The sequence below is a fragment of the Crinia signifera genome, chromosome 19 (genome assembly GCF_055691185.1).
Source record: "Crinia signifera chromosome 19, ASM5569118v1, whole genome shotgun sequence".
NCBI classification, from domain to species: Eukaryota; Metazoa; Chordata; class Amphibia; order Anura; family Myobatrachidae; genus Crinia; species Crinia signifera.
This window is the reverse complement of record NC_139226.1, coordinates 127,272,736-127,294,894: the sequence shown is the minus strand read 5'-3', so window position 1 is coordinate 127,294,894 and position 22,159 is coordinate 127,272,736. Positions and strand designations below refer to the sequence as shown.

At 43.8% G+C, this 22,159-nt stretch overlaps 1 protein-coding gene and 1 long non-coding RNA gene across 11 annotated transcripts in view; one reads left to right on the top strand and one right to left on the bottom strand.

Moving 5' to 3' along the window:
* Window positions 1–11,311, top strand: part of PLCH2 (phospholipase C eta 2) — a 595,308-nt gene extending 583,997 nt beyond the window's left edge. For 4 of the 10 annotated variants that reach the window (XM_083163318.1, XM_083163314.1, XM_083163315.1 and 1 more), the window contains one exon: window positions 9,045–11,310. In XM_083163318.1, coding sequence (XP_083019444.1) covers window positions 9,045–10,705 — 1,661 coding nt within the window. In that variant the 3' untranslated portion in view covers window positions 10,706–11,310. Of the gene's footprint in view, window positions 1–6,160; window positions 6,190–9,044 lie in introns of all 10 variants that reach the window. The other 6 variants (XM_083163311.1, XM_083163313.1, XM_083163310.1 and 3 more) reach the window with 3 other exon arrangements.
* Window positions 5,664–21,265, bottom strand: LOC146042987 (uncharacterized). The gene is made up of 3 exons (XR_014464083.1): window positions 21,108–21,265; window positions 13,823–13,898; window positions 5,664–6,167 (listed from the first exon to the last, which is right to left on the bottom strand). It is a non-coding gene; the product is annotated as an uncharacterized LOC146042987 (long non-coding RNA).
* Window positions 21,266–22,159: the final 894 nt, after the last annotated feature.

Genomic DNA, 22,159 nt, shown 5'->3' with positions numbered 1-22,159 from the left:
TTTTATCGGGCGTACAGACTGGGAGATAATACGACAGATTGTGCACAGTGAATTACAAACTAGTGCATCCTTTTTGTGTATTAAGACCACAATACTGCAAGCTTGTATCTTTCAATACCTAAAATTATTTTTAAGTAAAATATTGTTGTAATAAACAATGTGTCAGATTAATTGAACCACAATTTAGAGTCTACTACAGCATATACAAGATAACCTTAGATTGAGCGCAGCACTACCCCCCATACTATAGAGTGCTACTATGTATAGCTATTTTTTTAAATGTCATAGTTCATATACTGTAGATCTCTCGGTCTGGAACATGGAGGTAAAGTGGGTGGTTTTATGGCACAAGCAGATGACATTGAGGTGTGAGAGTCCCCAGCAAGTCCCTAAAGACCATCTTCCCTTGAGCACAGTTGGTGATTAATTAACAAAGCAAATAATAAAATCAGATTTGCCACTAAATTTGAAAGAGGATATTCTTCTGTTGTGGATTTGGGAAAAGGAGCCTAATCTAACATGCAAGAAATTATCCTAATTCACTGTTAAATTTGCGATTTATAAAGAATATTTTTTTTTTTGCCAAGATTGCATTTTTATTAACTACCACTCTAACACACCTTACTGTATGAGACTGTGTAAAATAGTTAATTGGAGCAAGTTACCTGGATCCAGTAGAAATTACAGCAAACTAAATATTAGAAGTATGTGAGTGAGTTTTATACCAAGTGGAAGAGTCTCCGCGTCACTGTCTGGAGTATTTTACGGCCTTATATTAAAACATACATGGGCAATTTGCAAGTAGGGTGGTGGGAACTGGATTCTCTAGTTGTACCACCCCTCACAGAGGTTAGCAGAGAAGATAAAATAGAAGATTATAACGGTTATGTGAGTTCATACTCAGTGGGGTGAATTCAATGCGGTCGGCGAGGTGCTTAAACTGCGGGGATCGCCGAAAACAAATGATCCTCGCCGTTTAAACCCTGCGCCGTCCACTCACCCTATTCAACGCACAGGGGAAATCCTCGCTGTCAGAGGACAGCAAGGATTCCCCCAAACAGCGAGGCTCGCGGCTAATGCAGGGAGCCCACTGCATTTAGCCGCAAACCTCGCTGTTTTAGTGGCCACACACACCGTTTCCTCCTTGCTCCAAAAACCTAGTGATGGGGTAAACGGCGTGTGCAGGGGGTCAGTTGAATACTGCCCTGCGAGCTGTGACAACGAGCAGGCAGCACTGCTCGCTGTCACAGCTTGCAGAAAGCATTGAATACACCGCATTGGGGTAACCCGTTTATGTTCCAGTGGCATGTGGGAGTTAAAGGATTGGATGTCAGGAGCAGAGCTGTAGCCAGACATTTTGGTGCCCTGTGCCCCCCAGCACCTGTATTTGAAATTGGCACAGCGTACAATGTAGGAAATGCTGCATTTAAAAAGTGGGGTGGGCTTGCTGGGTGCCCCAATTTACATTATGCCACACAGTAGTGCAACCGTATTCATATTACATCACACAATGGTGTCTTTTATTGCGTCACACAGTACTGACCTGTTATTCACATTACACCACACCGTATTGCTCCTTATTCACATTACAGCACACCGTATTGCTCCTTATTCACATTACACCACACCGTATTGCTCCTTATTCACATTACACCACACCGTATTGCTCCTTATTCACATTACACCACACCGTATTGCTCCTTATTCACATTACACCACACCGTATTGCTCCTTATTCACATTACACCACACCGTATTGCTCCTTCATCACATTGCACCACACTGTATTGCTCCTTATTCACATTGCAGCACACAGTAGTGCCCTATGGAGAGGGTGGTAAACATTTAGGGGAGCAGCTAACACAACAACTGCATGACAATACTAAGCACTTCAGTTTTATCATATACCATTTGCTACAGACAAGTATTGTAATAAAACTGATTACATACTGCACATAATGTAATGACGCAGAGTTTCTCTATACACTGTTGGAAACCAAACTACACCATACAGTAGCTCTCTTGATTTCCTCTATACATGTACAAAATATTAGCAAATGCTAATAAAACTGTCTCAGTTGAATGAGAGCATTTGCAGAGCATTTCTCATTACTCAATTATACATCTGCAGAGAGGAAGGCTGTATACAGTATGTCAGTTTGTGTGTTCCCACACACAATGGTAGTCATCACTCACACTCATGGCTATTATTACTAAGTGACATGCACACATCCCAAGCACCCACCGTATACACCGAGTACAGCCTCGCAGTGCAGTGGCTTCTGTCTAAAACTCTGCTCCCAGAACACTGATGAGTGTCCCTGGATGTGCTTTAGAAGCTTTGCCCTCGAGTCTCTAACTCCCCCCCCCCCCCCCCTACACTTTTCAAACACAGCAAAGCCTCACTCTCTTTCACTCCCTCTATAAACTAGCACAGAATAGTAGTCCTCAAGTGCTTCTCCAACCTCCACCCCCTTCTCCAGCCCTGGGGTTTGGGTTAGGCATTGGGGGGGGGGGGGGTGTTAGGATTTGGCTGCAGGCATGGGGGAGTATAGGGTTAGGCTGCAGGGGGCATGCTTATGGTTAGGCTATGGATGGAGAAGGTTAGGATTTAGGGGTAGGGTAAAAATACCAGGATGAACTTTATCTCTGTCCATCGTGTTCCCGACTGCCGTTTTTTTCGTACTGCACCCATATAGAAGTCCATTCCAGAAAGTTTATATAAATTTTATCTGAAATGGGATTTGTTTTTAATTGGCCTAAATGTCCCTTATCCTCTAGAGCTCATCTATTGTTACTGTGAGAAAGAAAATCCAAATTGGAAAAATGCTTCAATAAAATTCCACTGTTATACCACAAGACCCCCATTATAATGTACAATTCTACATTGCCGAATAGCTGTCCAACTGTATTCCTTTGCTTTACACCCCATGCATGCGTGTATAGAGAATAGGTACCACCACAGATAGATAATACACCACAACACATACTGTAGCCTGAAGAACCCATTTGTTATCATCCTCTGTACGGTCACCTCTGTAATTGTCCCATTTATACACATTACACACATCTAATAAAACAAGTCACTAGAATGAAGTACTTGTGTCAAGTGAAGTGCAAGTTCAGGAATGGGCTCACAGTTGATTTAAAGTGTTTCTGAGAATATTAATGAATATATAATCTAGATTTAGTAAGCGGAACACTGTTGCTGACGTTTAATAGCTATGTATTAACCTTTTGAAGAAATTTGTAGACATCCTCTTATTATTTTAGGCATTATAATAGTAACAACAATACAAATAGTTTTCTTTTTGTCAATAGCAGATGCATTTGGTGGAGCCAGATGCACTGTAGAAAGTTAAAGCAAAGCCAGCACACAGTGGTACCAGCAGTATTGGGTCTGGTCACACTGTATACTGTATATGGGTGCAGGATGTGGGTGCCGGACAGTTTCCCGACAGTCAGGATCCCGACAGTCAAAACCCCGACACTCGGGGTCCCGACAGTCAAAACCCCGACACTCGGGGTCCCGAGGGCCACCGACCCCCATAGAGGGAGAATAGAGCCACCGTGCCCACAGTGAGCCCGCAAGAGGCTTTGTTGCACTGGCCCCGCTGTCTGAGTCCGGCCAGTCGGGCTAATGACTGTCAGGAACCTGACCGTCGGGACCATATACCACACCCCAGGATATGTGGCGCACACTGAAACTTGAGGCCAAGGCGGGCACACATTACACACATGTCTTTAATATTCACCTCTCTTGAGTCTCTCGTCAGCAGCAGAAAGAACATAAATTATCACTGGGAAAACAGCACGGCGGGTATTTACCCTTTCATTTTGCTCATGTGCAGTAGAGAAATTCTGGGGCAATGGCCACTCATGCGTATTACAGTTTTAGCCCCTAGTGCGCAGACTCGCCACTGCCGCCGGTTAGAGAGGAGCGGACCTGGATGGAGGAGGCTACACACGTGCTACTTCCTCTCTACCCTGCAGTAGGTAATGGGTTTGTGCCTCCAACAGACATTATTGTGTTTTGGGGGGTTTCTTTGTAGTCCGATTGTTTTACTGTAAATAATGTACCTACCACAGACACAAGGACCTACACTACCGGGCTCAGTAAGGGGAGACTTGATTGATTTGTTTTGACTTGATTGACATTGTTTTGCCCAGGGATTGATACATTCATTCATGGATTAATTAAACTCCATAAATTATCGTTTTTATTTCTATAGTGTTTTTTTCCTACTATAAAACTCAAGGCGCCAAACCGGTATCAATAACACGTTACAGAGGTTTACATTTTCAGAACAGTGCACTAAGAACATGAAATAACATAAGGAACGTATAAGGAACTAATTATCCTGCACACACAGATCCAGGCTAGGCAGCTATTTTAGGTGAAATACCTAAAAGTCTACTGGTACAACGTCCTAAGTGGTGGAATGGCTGTACTCCGCCTAAATTTTTTATCACAGTATGGTTACCACCGTTCAGGGCTGGCACGAAGCCAACGTTTTGATAAGTATACCAAATGCGCACAAAAAAATTAAGGGGGTGTGGCCTCATGAGAAATGGCCAGTTGCAAAGCCCTTTACACAGTAGGTCCACCACAGTAGTGACACTTATACCCTTATATAGCATGCCCACAGTAGTGAGGCTCTTTACAGTATGCCCACAGTTGTAGCACCCCATGCACATTATGCCCAATGTTGTGGAACCCCTTACACATTATGCCCAATGTTGTAGTGTCCATTACATATTGTGCCCATTGTTGTTGTGCCCCTAACCTGATTTGCCCCCCTTTGCGACACCTGCCCAGAGACTCGCAGAGCAGGCAGTGGTGTTGGCTCTGCCTCTCTGTGGCCCTTATTCTGGTTGGTGCGGCCGGAGCCGCATATGCGGCTCCAACGCACCAGGCGAATCCCCGCCTTCCATACGGATCGCCACGGCCGTCCGTACGCGGATATGTGGCGATCCGCATGAAATTGGACGGGGATACGCCTCCTCCATGGTGGGAGCAGCCCCTGCATTCGATGGTCGCCGAACATCGAATGCAGGGCCGCACGCTCCACCAGGTCCCGCAACACAAGACCACACGGACACTTGTCCGTGTGAAATCTTGTATGGGGGCGGGCAGCTGACATCCGGCGATGTCAGATGCCTGCCCCGTACCCACGCGTCACGGCCTCATTACCATGCATACGCCCCGCGTTTGCATGGGAACGCCCATGAAACGCTGGGCGTATGCATAGGGTAATGAGGATAAGTAGACCCTCACGCCCCTCTACGCCCCCTGTGCGGCGTATAGAGAATCCTTGCGGCGAAATCGCCTGCACATGCGCAGAGTGACCTCTGCACATGCGCAGAAGATAAACATCGGCGGCCCGTACGCAAGCGGGAATTTCCGCACCGATCAGAATAAGGGCCTGTGTCCAGAACTACAGTGCCCAGCTACAGTGCCCGCTACAGTGCCCACTACAGTGCCCAGCAGCAAGGACTTCTGGAAGCAGTAGTTTATTTTGCATGTATTGTACTGTGAAGAAACTTAAAAAAAAACTACAGCTCTCAGCAGCCCTTACTGCCTGGAAGTAAGGGCTGCTTGGGAGTAGTAGTTTATTTTTAGGTTTCATCACCGTTCTGTGGTGCCGTGCCAGATACGGCACGGCAGTCTTAATACCAATGCTGCCTGCTCTGCGAACCTCCTAGCAGGTGGTTTTATGCATGTCGCTGGCACAGCTGAGTTAGAGCGCCCTCCGTGGCACCAGCTTTGCCACCCACCATTATGTGAAGGTGATTGTTGCACCTAAAGTGCAATCCCCCATAAACTGCATTACACATTTATTAAACTCTACAAAAAATGATTTTCTGGACATTAGTTTTCATTTTCTTAACAGTGCTGATGAGTTCGATTCTAATTGGAAATTGGGTTCTAAAACATTTTTGAAAATTACTGGAGCACCAGTTTCATATAAAGCACATTATTTTTTATTTACTTTTTTACCCTTTTAAACTCTGATTGGAGTACATCACGTAGCAAAGTCTGTGCATATATGTCTGTCCGTTTACTTGTTCATGTTCAGAATACGTTTCCTCAACTCTTTCCGTGACTAATACTCTCCTGTGTTCTGCCTCTTCACTTGTACTTTCTCTGTCTCTCTAGTAAAAGACTGAAAGGACAAGCGAGTTAAGGTAACTGACTAGTTTGGGTCCCCTCGCAGTGAAGGCATTTTATGTGATATTTATGTGTTTTCTGGTCAATATCTCTTAAATATCCATTTACAAATTAGTATTATGAAATAGAAAAGTGTGGCGGTATAATACCATAATAGATGCTCGCTAATAGTTGGCATTCATATTATAATATAATAGCATGAAAACTGATTTTTTTTGCAAGGGAAATCTATTATAGCTAGGTTATCATAGAAAATGTACTATGTAAAAGATTTCTACCAAATAAAATGGATTTGGCTGCAGTACCACAATCCGCCTACATTTATTGTGGTGGCGCTGTTTTATGTCTTTGTAGAAGCATTAAAGTGCTAATATTTTTTCATTAGAAGGAAACAAATATGTGTGTAATGGATACATGAGAGGTATTGTCTACTTTATGGCAGGAGTGTTCAACATGCGGCGCTTTAGCTGCTGTGGAACTACACATCGCTGTATTACCTGCCACAGTTATAGCATGCCTTAACCGCATAACTGTGTCAGGGCATGCTGGGATGTATAGTTTCACAGTAGCTAGAGAGCAGCATATTGAATACCTCTGGTCTATGGGTTAAAGAGTTTGTTTTCCTACAATGAACCCTGTTACTGAACACTCCATCCAGACAGTGCATGTATGTAGAAGCTGTTGTCTGTTTTGCATGTAGTGTTTGGTTAGTAAATTATGCATGTGATTATTTAGTAAAAAAACACATGAAAATCTTTAATAAAAGGTAAAAAGAAAATGCTAATAGGCAGTCACTTACGAAGATGCATAAAATCGATATACACAGGGCCGGATTAAGATTTCGGGGGGCCCTGGGCACTTTAGACTGGGGGCCCCCTCCCACATGTCATTACTGGCCGCAAACTGCACGGGAGAATATTACACTGTCAAGAGTACAGGCAGTATAAACTTGGTCAATGGATAACTTCAGGGAGGGGGGAATTAATATAAAATACTACATGAAAAGCCTGTGTTTGTCCCTCTGTACCTTACTCTGTAGGAGCCCTGACAGGCTTAGTACTGCCTCTGATTAAAAACTCTCCCATGACGAGGCCGCTGCTGCTGCTGTCCTCCATGTGCCTGAGAAGCATATGCTGAGCTCCACCAAGCAGAGCTCAATACAAGCCTCTCAGCCTTTGACCTCTTGGGTCTCATGGGACTTAGTCAACTCCCAGTAATGCACCATTAATCATTGTCACATTGGCAGAATGGTGAAGATGCAGCACTTCCCCACTCCCATGCACAAAACCTTTAGCTAAAAAAAAGTTTAAATAACAAAAACATGCCAACCACAGGGGGGGGGGGGGGCAGGGGGTACTGATCCCCTGTGCCTCCCCCTTAATCCAGCCCTGGATATACGAAAATATCATCATACAATACAAATCTACTGCTACCCAAATAAATGATGTGTGTCCTGTTCTAATTCACATCTTTTTATAAGATGACACGGAGGTGCAGGAGTGGGAGCTATTGTCTTGGTGTAGATAAAGTGTTCATGAGAGGTCTTCCCTCCTTACTCTCTGCCATTGTGGCAGTTCCCATGGTTTCCCTTTCTTGGTTGCCACGTAAGGGCCTCTTGCTTTAAGTACTGTATAAAGGAACCCAAGTTCCTCACTCCATTATGCTGTCATGCTGATAAAGGATTGCCTTTCTGCTCTGTGTGTATACTGACTGGAATGGTGGAAATTCTTCAATTCACATTGGGGTTATCAACGTTTTCAGTAGTGCTCATCGTTCACAATCATTAACCCTTGGTAAAATACATTAAGGTTCTATAGGAATGATTGTATTTTATATGTGTAAAGGCTACAGCAGTAGACTGCAGTAAGGTCAACATTCGTATGTGTATATATGCATGTTATATTACAAGTGTCGCTTGGTTAAACTATGTATGTCAGTGACATTTGACTGCCTTCTATACAATGGCTTCTTCATGGTCAGAGAACGAGAGTGACAAAAAAGAAGCAGATCTGGAAATTGTTAATGCTATCCTGAAGTGAATCTTTGGTACACAAACATACAAATACATTGGAATATTCCCAGCCGCACCTTATTGACCTCTAAGGCTGCATGAAGCGAGTTGCCTAGTTGCAGCTCTGAGGAAATGTGTAAGAAACAAATATATTTATATTTAGCTGGTCAGCTTCTTACTTGAAATTGTTCAACGTTTAGGTATATTTTATTTGCATGAATATTTTCTATTAGTCTATTAATAGATTTTAAATCTGTACTCACGTTAAGTCTTAATGAACATACCGTAATGCATTTATTAAAATCCATTGAAATTTTACAGAATTCCAAATTTACATTAAATGTAACTAACTTCGTATACTGCCACTTAAGTACAGTATGGACTGTAATCCTTAGCAAACAATGAGATACTAGTTTTTTCTTGTGTATCCCACTATACTTTTTTAAAAATGAATATCTGGTTGCTATGGGTTTCAGTACATCCTTGGTATTTATACAGTATTATATTTTAGTACCTTTTTATCAATTTACTAAATTTGAGATGACTTTGTGCTGTAAATCAGCTTAGCCATGAAGACCATTTGGAATATTATCTTCCAATGCTTTTTTAAAGATCTATTATTGTTGTTTGTTTTTATTATTATCATCATCATTAGTTGTATTCCCTTTGACTCAAGCTTGTACAGTTGGTTGCCTGTGGACTAGATATGGCTTCACAGGGTATATGTAAGTTATAATCTGCATATCCCCTGTTGCATGGCCTTTTCAGTAGTATTCATTATTTCCTTTTCGATATTTAGATCTCACGGACATGTTCTAGATTCTCATTTGGTTAATTACTCCGAACTTTTTTCTCTTTCAGATTCCAGACACATCTCAATTTATAGGTCAGTCTCTTCTTTATGCAGTCTTGAAACTATTACAGAAGAATCCACCTTTGCCAAGGATACACCTCTTCCTGGTCCAACATTTCTCCAGCCTGTTGCCTCAATCAGAAATGAAGACGGTAAAGGGTGTGAATCAATGGGATCTCAAGCTGAATGGCCAATTGTAGCCAGTACCACTGACAACATGCACAGAACAAACAAACTTGACATTGACCCTGCCATAGACAAGATATTTAAAGTAGCCAATGGCCCGCTTCCTGGTACTGAAAAAATAAATGAAAGACCATGCAACGATAAAAATGCAAATACACTCATTTATGCCAATGGTAAACCTGAAAACACAGTTACCTTGAAATTTACACACTTAAAGCCAGGAATGTCTTTATTAGCTGATGTTTCAAGAGATGTCACCAAACACTGTAAATTAAGAGAGAGTCAAGGGGAACAATTTTGTTTGAAAAAAAGCAGCAGTTCAGAGGCAAATAAAGTTACTAAGCCTGCAGAACAGCAAATAAGGCCCAATGCAACAAAACAGCCTTTAGCGTCTGCTGTTACGAGACCGAGGTCTGATCGACTTGTCCAGCAACCATCCCTCTCACGTGTTGGCCCGCCTGTACCTATGAGAAGAACAAAGAGTGAAAATCATGTTATTTCAAATAGCTCAGCCTTAAATTTAAATTCTGCATGTCAGTCCCCTGTGGCAGAAGTGTATTTTGATGCCACAGTTAATGATAAGATATGGAACAAACTAGAGATGAACAGTCATAGGGACAGCATGTCTTCGTCTTCCAGTAAATCGTCCAATGATACAGTGATTGACTTGTCTTTACCCAATTTAGCACAGAAAAGTTTGCTCAATATTGATATACCTGATAACTTTGAAAGCATTTGTTTACAAAATAACATACGACCAAGATCTGCGACCACTTCAGCAAGAGAAATTTCTTTAGGAGTAAATAAAAGCAAGTCCAACCCTAATTTAATTTCCAACAACAAAGCAATAGATGAACTATGTACTAGACCATTGGCCAGAGGCCCCGAAGAAGTATTGCCGCCGTTACCACGAAGGAACACTTGGAATAGATTATACGTAGACAGTCTGAAACAGATAACTAAGAAATCCGCCTCTGATAGCAAACCAATAACCACCCAATCAATGTCCAAAAGTCTTGGAGATTTGACTTCAGATGATATTTCATGCAATTTTGAAAGCAAATACAGAAGCATAAGCAGAAGTTTTATTACAAGATCAATGAGAGCACAGAGGCGACCTGGGGGTTCGAACGCTTCCACAAAGTCTACGGATTCACTTACAGAACAACTAAAAAAGTTAACGAGTTTTGAGAAAGAAAATGATATAACTTCTCCCACTGATTTTCATCCTGTTCAGAATGAGGATGATGGCATGAATCTTCTTCGGAGGACGTCTTCTAGAAGTCAGAGCCGAGTAAGGTATATAGCCAACAGAGCAAAACAAGCCCAAGAACGGCAAAGACTTCAGAGTCTTGTAAATGGCAATTGTATAGAAGAAAGAGGAAATCCAGAAGGAGCGTGTGCAATAAACAAAGGGTTCTGTATGGATTCTATTTCACCAACCCAGTTTACATCAGGATGTTTAAACAAGTTTGGACAATAATAAAGTAGTAATGTGACTGCGTAGCATTTAAATTCGTGAAAAACCATATATATGATAAAGTTGTCCATGCAAGATATACCTCGATGGGAACAAACTAAAAATATACTTTCTTTTTGGGATTGGACTGCCGAAATTCTAAAGCACTTAAAGAACTGTATCTATTTTTAAACACATTTTTCGTTGGGTTTGCAATACTGCACAGGTCACAATTGCTTTTTCTGTTCCCCAAGAATGTTTGTTTTGTCATTCATGGAGGTCTCTATTCCATCACTCCTTACGATAAGCCCAGACCATTCGTGGTCTTACAAGCCAGTATGTTATCCTTATCAGCACTGCTTTACCAATGTGAAATGTGATCTTTTTAATCATTGCTGTATATAGCACCTTTAAAGTAAAATTTTATTTTATTTTTTTGCACTGCCATATACAATTTTTGAAAGACGGTATGTTTTAAAACATTAAAAAAAAAATATTTTAAATCTGTATTACTACAAAAACATTCAAAAGAATATTTTTTGTTTTGTTTAATCTTTTTCATGTATAGTTTTTAAATATTCATTTATAACAATGCCCCAGATGTACATTTTATAGAATGTATGTGACAAAAGGTGTTTTTTTTTTTTTCCATACGTCATTTATTACATTTTGTTTTTAATTAATGTACTTTATTTTAATCCTTGGTTATACTAACCTTCATTATAGTAAACATTTTAAATTTGTAAAACAACATAATCTATTAAATAAATTTTATTTAACCATATAATCATGATTTATTTCAGATGAGTCAAAAATTATAAATGTTATTTATACAATACTACATACTGTATTTTGAAAACCTACCAACGACTGAAAATGCGAGTTGATTGTAAATGCAATGGAGCTGCAGTTGCATTTGGGGGTGGAAGCCTGAAGTTTTCTGGGAGTGGATGGAAAAATGCAGGAGTGCCTAGGTGTTTTTGAGGAGCGTCTGTGACATCAGCGATGACTACTTCTACCCGGTCACAGTTGCAGATTAGCGGGAGCCTCAGACCTACAGATGTAGCTGCCCTCGTTATTGCCGAGCACTCGCCAGATTTCAATAGCTGGCGAGCGCTGGTGGAGGGTGGGCCAGCAGACCTCTCACACGCTCATGCGTCCCATTGCCAAGAATGGAGCACACAAGCCCCATTCTTGTGTACGGTGCAGGCTGGCGGAGCTGTTGAACATCTTGCCGGGATCTGCTCTAACGAGAGCAGCTCCGACAGTACTCACTGACAGTAATCACTTGCACAGATGTCAAAAACTGTTCAATAGTTCAGGATTTGTATATGGATAGGATAGCGATTGGTGATCCATTCGCAATTCTCCTACAATTTAGCAAGGGGCATTTTCGCTTTCTGTCTGGGTGGCGGCTTTCTTCTCGCAGTCCAATGTGTGTCAAGTCTGATATACTGTAGGCCCATAGTCAGGATTTTGCTGCACATACAGATGGCAGAGGGGGTCCATAACGACCTGCATGAGCGGGCATCATGAATGATATAGAGCGTACACACTAGTTGATATGCACAAAAAACATTGTTAACTATATCGTTATCATGCATATTGTTAACAATAATCTGTTTATGCGTATGCAACTTAACTTTACTCTGTACTTATATGTTAGTTGGGCGCCCGCTATAGTTAGTACGCTCATACCCCCACTATCCATGTCGACATGGAGTCGATTTTATATAGTGTGGCGAGCGAAAGCTAAGCAAATAGCTTAGTGGGCACCCAACTAACATATAAGTACCCTTTACTCATTAGAAATAAGTGAAAGATTAATATTCGCTTTCTTTGATTTGCTATGTAACTAGTTCCTCTGTACCCCTGTGGGTCCAACCCTGTGTAACACAGATAGCCTTCTACAAATCAGACATATTTCTATAGAAGTTAATGTAATTCGCAATCTTTCACTTCAGGGCCTTGTCCACCATGGTGTATCATCACTACTATCACTTTATTGTTTTGTTAAGTATGCCTCAAGGGAAAGTATGGATGTACTTAATGCCACCTTCATTAAGTACAAGGATGCTCATAGACATCCTTAATTTTTGATAGGCAGGCTTGGTGGCGCCCCCCCCCCCCCCCCCGGGCCTGGCGCCCTAGGCAGCTGCCTAATGGTAGAGCCGGCCCTGTGACCAGGAAGTATAAGCTGTGGGGAATTGAAAGGGTTACTTCTGATCCTTCTCTGGGGAGTTCTTGCAATTATATGGCCAGCAAAATCTATTGAAAGTTATGATTTTCAGAACTTTCTGCCAGTAAAAACAGCGCCCCTCTGCCTTAGTTTTGGCGGCGCCCCCCCTGTGAAATAAAGCGTTGCCGCCACCAGATGTGTGGCCGGCACCCGCAGATCTACTAGTCTGCGGTCCTGGCTCTCCTCACTGGCTTCTGCAGTGCTAATGAAAAAAATAACTCACAGAAAATGTCCACCCCAAGTGTCTGCTGTTAAGGGGGTGGACATTTTATGTTAGTTTTTTTTTTTCCATTAGGACTGCAGGAGTCAGCTAAGAGGAGAGCCGGGACCGCAGACTAGTAGATCCATGGATCCCGGCCACACACCCAGCAGCGGCAACAGTAAGCAGCACCAGCAGGGTAAGGCAGCAGGGCAGTGCAGAGCATCCATAGCCCCGCAAACCCCCGGCGCCCACACCTACTGAGCGCCTCCCCACGACCGCGGGGTCTGCAGGGCTATTGTTACGCCACTGCTTTCTGCATATGGTCATATCACATCATAGCCCGCTAAAATTCAATAGGCTTGCCTTGCAGGGGGTCCACAACAAATATTTCCAAAATTTACCGCAGACCTTTGAAATACATATGGGGAACCATATGAAGTACGCTATTTTGTTTAGGTTCTACAACATTTTACATTTGATACATTCCACCTCTTGTGATACAATTATGTTAAATTACACTCAAAGTGAACATTGTAAATAATTAAAGATAACGTTTACAAACTATGGTAAAATGGCAAACAATAAATAAACTGCAATGAAGTTTTTTAAAGCTATTCAAATCGAAAAATGACATTCCAAACCATTTTCTTTGTTTCACATGGTTAAAGTTTTCCCATTAGTATAGTTATATTTTCCTTACCCCACAGTCCCAATTTGGTCACAGCTCACTCATCCTTTTTTTTACTCTTTTATGTAAAGTTGGATGTTGGTCAAAGCTGGGGAGAAAAATTTACAAATGTATTGCTGTGGATATGCTATTGAGTAAGAAGCCATTTTGAAAATGAAACGTAGGTGTAAAATGTGTATGTGGCTTGTTCTGCCATGCACAGATGGATGTTGCAATAAATACATAGTAACATAGTAATGAAGGCTGAAAAAAGACGTTAATCCATCGAGATCAACCTATCTAGCTTGTAACTACTGACTTGAGTAAGTCATATCTATAGGATTCCCTTAGTGGCCAAAACTGCATCCAGTTTTGATTTAAAGGTCCTTGTGTCTTATCACGGCGCCCGTTACGTAGTTAGCGTAGCATCCCCTGTCAGAATTAGCGTAGTGTTCCCACCCATTCGCGGCTAGCCGGAGCTTACGAGGTTAGCGTAGCCAGTCAGGCGTCCCTGTTTAGTATCAGCCCCGAGTTCCCGCCCGTTCGTGGGCAGCCGGAGCTTACGTAGTTAGCACAGTCAGTCAGCATTACACAGTCAGCTAAGCTTATTACATTGTGTGCGAGCCATTGACCATTTTATCCTGCCTGACATGACAGGTGTGAATGTGTTCCTGAAACACCCCCACTATCCACGCCAGCTTGAAGAGTGGCGAGCGGACATGGTACGCGTCCTCCTGACCTTTTCATACACCCACTATCCACATCGGCGTGGAGTTGATTTTATAAAGTGTGGCGAGCGTTTTGAGCCACCGAGCCCGAAGCATGACGAGGGGACGTGGAATACACGCCAAGTAAGCCGTGTCCCCTCGCGGGGCTCGTCGCGCTTCAGGCTCAGACTTTATAAAATCAACTCCACGCCGACGTGGATAGTGGGGTTATGAAAAAGTTGAGAGGACGCTCCTGCTTCTCAGACAGATGGAGCGCCTCTCCGCCGGCGTCCACCAGCGTAGGGGATCTGGTGGTTACTGGTGCTTTGTGAGAGGCTCGCCAAGGACGCTGGGGACAGAGCTGCAGCTCCCGGGGACAGTACGGTGACTAGTTGCCTGACGGGGACACTACGCTGACTGTGAAGGTCTACCGCTGAGTCACTACGCTGACAACGTAGCTTAGCCTATGCTGAAAACTTCGCATAGCCGGGAGCCCTGATCATACACAAGTACCGATATAAATTCATTAACAGTAGTTGCTGTAACCACCCCCACCGGCAATGAGTTCCAGAATTTTACTGCTCTAATGTGAAGAATTCTCTTCTTAATTCAGTACGGAATTTCTTTTCCTCGAGCCTCAGTACATGCCATGTGGAAAAACAAAGTACTGACTCAGAACTATCTCTAACATTTATTGAATGGGTTCTTCACAGAACATATCGCCTTTTCAGCTCATCCCATTGACTGTGGTTAGCGAGGACTGCTGATGATCTTTAAGATGTCCCATTCACTGGTGAATGTTTTGAAATCATGATTTGCATGGCATTATCAATAAGCAGATTTGGTTTATGCTTATGATGACTTTGGCAGTTTAGGAAAAACTCAATCCAACCGGAATAGGAATCCACAAACACAAGGTGCTCTATCCCCCTCCATTCAAATAAACATGCAGTAAAGATGGACTATGAACCACGAACATCATGTATAGTGAATGGTTCCATGGCATAATGGGCCTGTAAAGCACTGCAGGGGTATAGCAAAGACAACTTGCACAATGTCTGAAGACGTAACATACCAAAGCATGCATCCCACCCTGGACATATGCTGTCACAATATGCTGTCCATGCGGTAGGACACCATCTGAGAGGGTCGATTCAGAGTAGAAGACCAGGATAGACCTGATGTCATGAAACCTGTCATTGGAGTTGGAAGCCATGCAGGACAACTCAAAGCAACAGTTAGTGGAGGTCATCCATGAATGTGGCATCATGGGGCTCTTCTATGCACCAGGAGGAGATGGAATCAAAGTCCATGACATACAGTTCATTACTGGCATCAGGGACACTTAAGTTCAGGAAGTGAGCTTGTGATATGGGGTTAGCAGGATGGAGGTCATGGCCACATTTTTACACCACTACCAGTTGTTACCATTTTGAGCATGAAAGGGGTTTGTTGAGAATGGTGATCAGGGTTTGGTTAACTGCGTCAACAACAACTAGAGGTCCTTAGATAAACTCATGAAGCTTTTAACAACCAAAGACCAGAGGCAACACTTTCTATTTAATTGAGCGCAATGTGATTCAGTCTCAGTGGGTTGGTAGGTTGCAGGCAGACACCGTGAAGACCATGTGACGAGGCATTGGCAGGGATCGTAGTCTGGTTTCTTCCATTGAAGATCTGACTGGTAGTAAGCATAGCCTTGAGGCAGGAAATAACAGCAGCAAGGCAACCCACCTAACACCATTCAATGTCATTGTACAAAAGCTGACAGGGCTGGTCTGTGACCTTACAGTAGTGGGGTAAAATGTTATCTGGTAGTTAGTCACTCTCAAAAAGGACTGCAGACTCAACTTGTGTTCTGCCATAAAGGATGTGATCCACAACGATCTTTCAAGAGTATACTTGGTGCTCCAGGCAATGTCGGAATACTTAGAGAAGCAAAAAGTGGCAGTCGCTAAATTTTGCGGCTGATGGACCCCCTTGTATCCTAACGTGTCTCTGTCAGATTCAGAATGACATATTGGGGGTTTGCTACCACTAGACAAAAAATTAAATAACACAAAAAGGAGAGAATGCTGTCTTTTTGTGTTAATGTTGGAATACTTCACTTCCACTGTATATGCCATAGGGCATTTGGAGGAATGTGTAGCTGTCCACAGGTGGATTGAACATGTAATAATGGGTATTTCATTTTTCCATTGAGATCTGCCAGAATACAAACTTTGCATTCAGAGTGGTAAATATCTTTGCATTTGGCCTATAAGCTTTTACTTCCTCCACAGTTCTGAGAGGGTGATGCATTTTTATCAGAACAGATGCACAGTGTTAATGCAGCTGTGCCAAACCATCTTCCCCTACTGCAGCAACAATAGCCCACACTGGGAGGGGCAACGACACCTAATGCTGTCATGTGATATAACTCAGCAATAACTTTCTACTTCAAGGCCAGTGGCAAATGTCTGGTTGCAAACACAGGGGGGGAAGCAGCAGCATCTATACCTACTGTATGTGAATGATTATTGGAAGTGATTCAATGGTTTTACATTTGCGCGGATGCGCAAAGTCTGGAACACCAACCTGTTGAATGACGTTTACATTAGAACTTAGTTATATGCTGTCTAGCAAGCTGTCATACCTGAGGGTTCAGCATAGGGTTCCATAGAAGTGGAAGCCTGGAGGCCTGATAAGATTCCTCTACATTCATAAGACACTGGGGGAAATTCTACTTCACATGTGATGTTTCTATGGGCAACCAATCAGAATCTACTTCTAATTTATTTAGCACCCTCTAGAAGATAGTAGACGGGATCTGATTGGGTGCCCATAACATCACATGTGAAGTAGAATACACATCTTAGTAAATTTCCCCCACTTACTGGGAGAAAGTGAATGTGGAGCCCAGAACCAATGAGCATTCAGGGGTGGAGAAAGGCATGTTCATAATGATAGGTCACAGATATGACAATTGATTGGCGGAGCAGACACTTGCAATCTTCTGGAACCGAAAAAGATGGTGGAATTGGCTTCAACCAAAGGAAAGACTAGAATCAGCTGAACCCAAAGGAGAGAAGTTATTGGCTGGAACCAATGGAGACTATCGATGCTGGTAACAGTACAATAGGTAGCTTAATAGGCAGGGTGGAGGTGTAGCACCACAGGTGACATTTGGTGCTATTGTGGACCGCTGCTGGAATTTAATGTTAACTGGTACCGATGATAGGTACCAGTAATGAACACCATGGGTAGCAGGTGCTCAGGTGGTACACCGATGTCGAGACACCAAAAAATGATACTAATGAGAGCAGGTACCAAAGGTGCCTGGTATATTGATGATGGGTCACCGATTGTGGCTTACATAGTTGGTAAGACTTTAGTATGAAACTGATGCCAATTCTGAAATCTGCTGGAACTGAAGGAGAACAGGAATTGTCCGGTGCGAAAGGGAGCCAGGCGGTGCAGCATGATGGGAACATTCTTCAGGATCTTCAGTAAAAAGAGCTTTCCACAGGAGCTTTACCACAGGATGCAGCTAGGCTGAGGACATCATTGCACTGGTAATTTGGGAGTGGTCTTCTGAAACATTTTATAGAAACTAGTGCCAGGTGATAGGCTGCTGGGGTCAGCAGGATTGGCTGTGGAATGATCATATGATGGATTTCAAGATGACTGTACCCATGTTTAAATCCTTGATGGAAACCTGGTGTGGAGCAGACAGACCAGAGGCCTGTAATAATGGCAGAGGAGCAGAGTGCTGTGGGTAGCTGTGTCTAGTATATTTTAATGCTAGTGAAGTGCGCTGCACAGCAAGAGCATGGACAGAGCCGGTTGACCGATATAAAGGCTGAGTAAGCACAGTTCTCTGTTACTGCAGCATGTGTGACCTCTGAATGCAGACCTCAGTGCCAGCCTCAACAAGCATCTTAAGTAGGAGTTTTGGGTTTATGCAATGGAGTAGATCACATGAAATTACGTTAAACTTGGGCGTAAAATTTTTTATGACATATTTGTCCACTTATCTATTCCTTTTCAAACCTAAGGTCAATGCTCTCACAGTGGAGACCATTGTCTGGTGTGGTGGTTTTCAAGTGTTGCTCTGTAAGGGCACGCAGCCACCAGCGCTGACATCACGGTTCTGTTCCATCATATTGACAGGCTGGCAACTAGTTAAGCATAAATGGCTACGCTAGCATGGGTAACAAGGGCCGGACTGGCCATCTGGCACTTCTGGCAAATGCCCCCACGTCATTAGCATATTGACGGACCGGCGGCAGATTTCAAGCAGGAAGCCGCCGGACTGGACAGAGGCTGATGACCTGTGCTCTCCTCTCACAAAGCAGCAGTGGCAGGAGCAGCAGGAATAAAGCCGCCAGCGGTGTGGTGAGCAGCACTATGTGGGGGTAATATGTATCTGGCGCTAGGGGGCATATGTACCTGGCACTGTGGGGCATATGTACCTGGCACTGGGGGGGGGCATATGTACCTGGCACCGGGGGCATATGTACTTGGCACTGTGGGGCATATTTACCTGGCGATGGGGGCATATGTACCTGGCACTGTGGAGCATATGTATCATGGTGTGTGCCATACTGTGTAATGAGCATTACAATGTGTTCCATAATGTGTAATGGGCATAACTGTGTGTTCCATAATGTGTAATGGGCATTACGGTGTGTTCCATAATGTGTAATGGGCATAACGGTGTGTTCCATAATGTGTAATGTCTCTCTTTTGTGATGCCACGCCTCCTTTCCATGAGACCATGCCCCCTTTTTGCTGCGTGGCTTCACCGCACAAGGGTTCCGCCTGCTGTAGTTGGGCCTGTGTGCTCAAAATTTCAGGGCGGATTTCCGGTCCCAGTCCGGCCCTGGTTGTGACAGGTACTGTAGGTAGACTTTAGGTTTTGGTTTATTAGCTATAATATGAAGGGTCTACAAGAGAAGCTTTTTTTCAGTGATCCGAATTCCATAGACTATAGATGACGACATTCATACTTTGGTTATATGCACCATTACTGTATACAGTATATGGCCTTTGCCTAATTTGCAAATTTAATGAATTACTTTGGGATGAAAATGCCATTCTAACCTTCTAATTGAAGAAATCCGCATGCACAGAGAATGCTGTTATCAAGTGCAATTATTTGGAGTGAAGAAAACATGATTGTCTCACTTCCAAAAATAATATATCCTTGAAAAAAGATAAATTAAAAATGTCTTAATAACCAGTTGTGCAAGAAACCCCTTCATTCTGGCCCAGTGTTTCCATAGTAACCTTAACCACAGTGATTGTGGCTCCTCTGTCATGCCAGTGAAATACCTTACACAGAATGACTGAGAATGGCCTGTATTGTCACTGGTACTAAAGTTGTTTTCATGTAGTCACTGAACAGTGATCTCATGGTGTTAGCCCTATCACCGTTTTATTCTTCGCAAAAAAAAAAAAGCCTAAGATGTTTTTCGTTGTCTTTTTTGCTTTTCTATGGTGCTTGAAAGTTTGACCTTTTGAACGATTTTCATGGTATGTTAACTTGTTAAGTAATAATGTTGGTACTTGTTTTCTAGCACGGTGCCCAGATTTGCTACGTACGCAAACGTAGTCAAATCGCATCGCATTGCGTAACGCATTGTACAAGCATGCAATGCGATTTTCACATTCCCGCTCCCTGTGATGTGATTACATGTGATGGGTGCTTTTGATTGTAAGCACCTCTGGCATTGTTTTGCGTCACCCCGTGTATCCACGCCACCCCGAAGTGAGGCGAGCCCCGCGAGGGGCAGCGGAACACGTCCTCCAACCTTTTCATACCCCCACTATCCACGTCGGCATGGAGTTGATTTTATAAGGAGACGCAGAATACATGTAAAGTAATCTGTGTCCCCTCGTGGGGCTCACTGCGCTCGTCACGCTTCGGGCTCGGTGGCTAGCGGACTATATAAAATCAACTCCACGCCGATGCAGAGAGTGGGTGAATGAAAAGGTCGGAGGACCATTCCGCTGTGCTCGCCACGCTTCAGGGTGGCGTGGATACAGGGGGTGACTCAAAATGCCAGAGGTGCTTACAATTTTAAGCACCCATCACATGTAATCACATCACATGTCATAGTAAGCACCCATCACATCTGATGGCATGGGTTGCTAGTACAATGAAATATTGCATCGCATTTGGTGCCATGCGATCCTATGCGATATTTCATTGTATAAGCACTCCTGTGCACTTAATATGGACATCGCATCACATCGCATCGCACAGCACTATACACGATACGCGATGCAATGCGATTTTCCTACGCAGAATAGCCCACTAAGCTATTTGCTTAGTGGGCGCCGTGCTAGGAAACAAGTACCATCAGGGGCGGATTGGCCCACCGGGAAACCGGGCCGTTTCCCGGTGGGCCGGCACATTTTGGAGGAGTAGCGGCCGCCCACCTGCCATGGCTGGCCCGCTGTACCACCATCTCCATGGTAACCGGCCGCGGCCGCAGCAAAATGCTAATTAAAGATGGCCGCGGCCGGCCTTGGCTGTGCGAATGTGCTTGCGACAGCATGGGCGGCTCCAGGTGGGGCGTCTGAATAGAAAAGAGGGACAGAGCAAGGAGCGCACATACACATACCAGTTCTACTGCTGTGCTGCTGTATGACAGTGCCCGTGGTCATGCTGCGGGCGGCTGTACTGCTGTGCAGTGTGTCATATGTACTAAACGCTGATTGGTAGATCACTGGGTTATCCACCAATCAGGTTAGACTTCAATATAAGCGCAATTGCCTCTTCCAGTCAGAGACTTTCAGCCTGAGCCAGCCAGTGGCTGAACTACTGGCGATGCATCTACTACAACTCCCAGACTACCTCTAGGTCCCACCCACACTAGGAACAAGAAATGCTGCTGTGCCGGCTCAGTCTCTAGACACTGGCTGCTGCTGCAGTGCACTAGAGGTCAGATGGAAGTGGAGGAGCGGGGATCAGTCGTATCAAAATCAGCCCATTTATTCACCTGCTCCTGGATGCCTGAAGCTCCTTCCATTTGTGGTCTGTCTGCAGCCGAAGCCACGCCCACCGGCGCCCGTGAAGCCCCGCCCCCTTGGCATCTGAAGTCCTGTCATTCACCCCTCAGTGACAGGAGGTGGCAGCTGGTCCTGGCCTGGGCACTGAGGAAGTTAGAAGAGCAGAACCACAGAGGCTGAGCTGCCCAGAGAACTACAGCTGTCACTGTTGATGAGGTGAAGCCTGCATGATGCATCCCACAGGTCAGTGTAATGTCTGACACTTGTCAATGCCTGTGGATGAATGGGGGGGGGGGGGCATTAATCACGCCCTTCCACTGGCAGTTAGTCTAAATCGACATTTAGGGTTTATTAACCTTTATCAAGATCTTGAAAGAGGTTAATAAAACTGAAACGTCGATTTAGACCACCTGCCGGTTTCTTGGCTTTACTGTCATTATCCTACAGTCTTGTGGAGTGCCGCTCCCCCTCCCCAAAATTCACCCAGCGGCAAATGAGATGGCACCAAGACAACTACTAGAGACGTGCTGGGTTATCTACATCATATATATATATATATATATATATATATATATATATACCAGTGGCATAACTACAGCACCGCAGCCCCCGCGGTCGCGGGGAGGCGCTGGGTAAGTGCGGGCACCGGGGGGCTGCGGTGCTA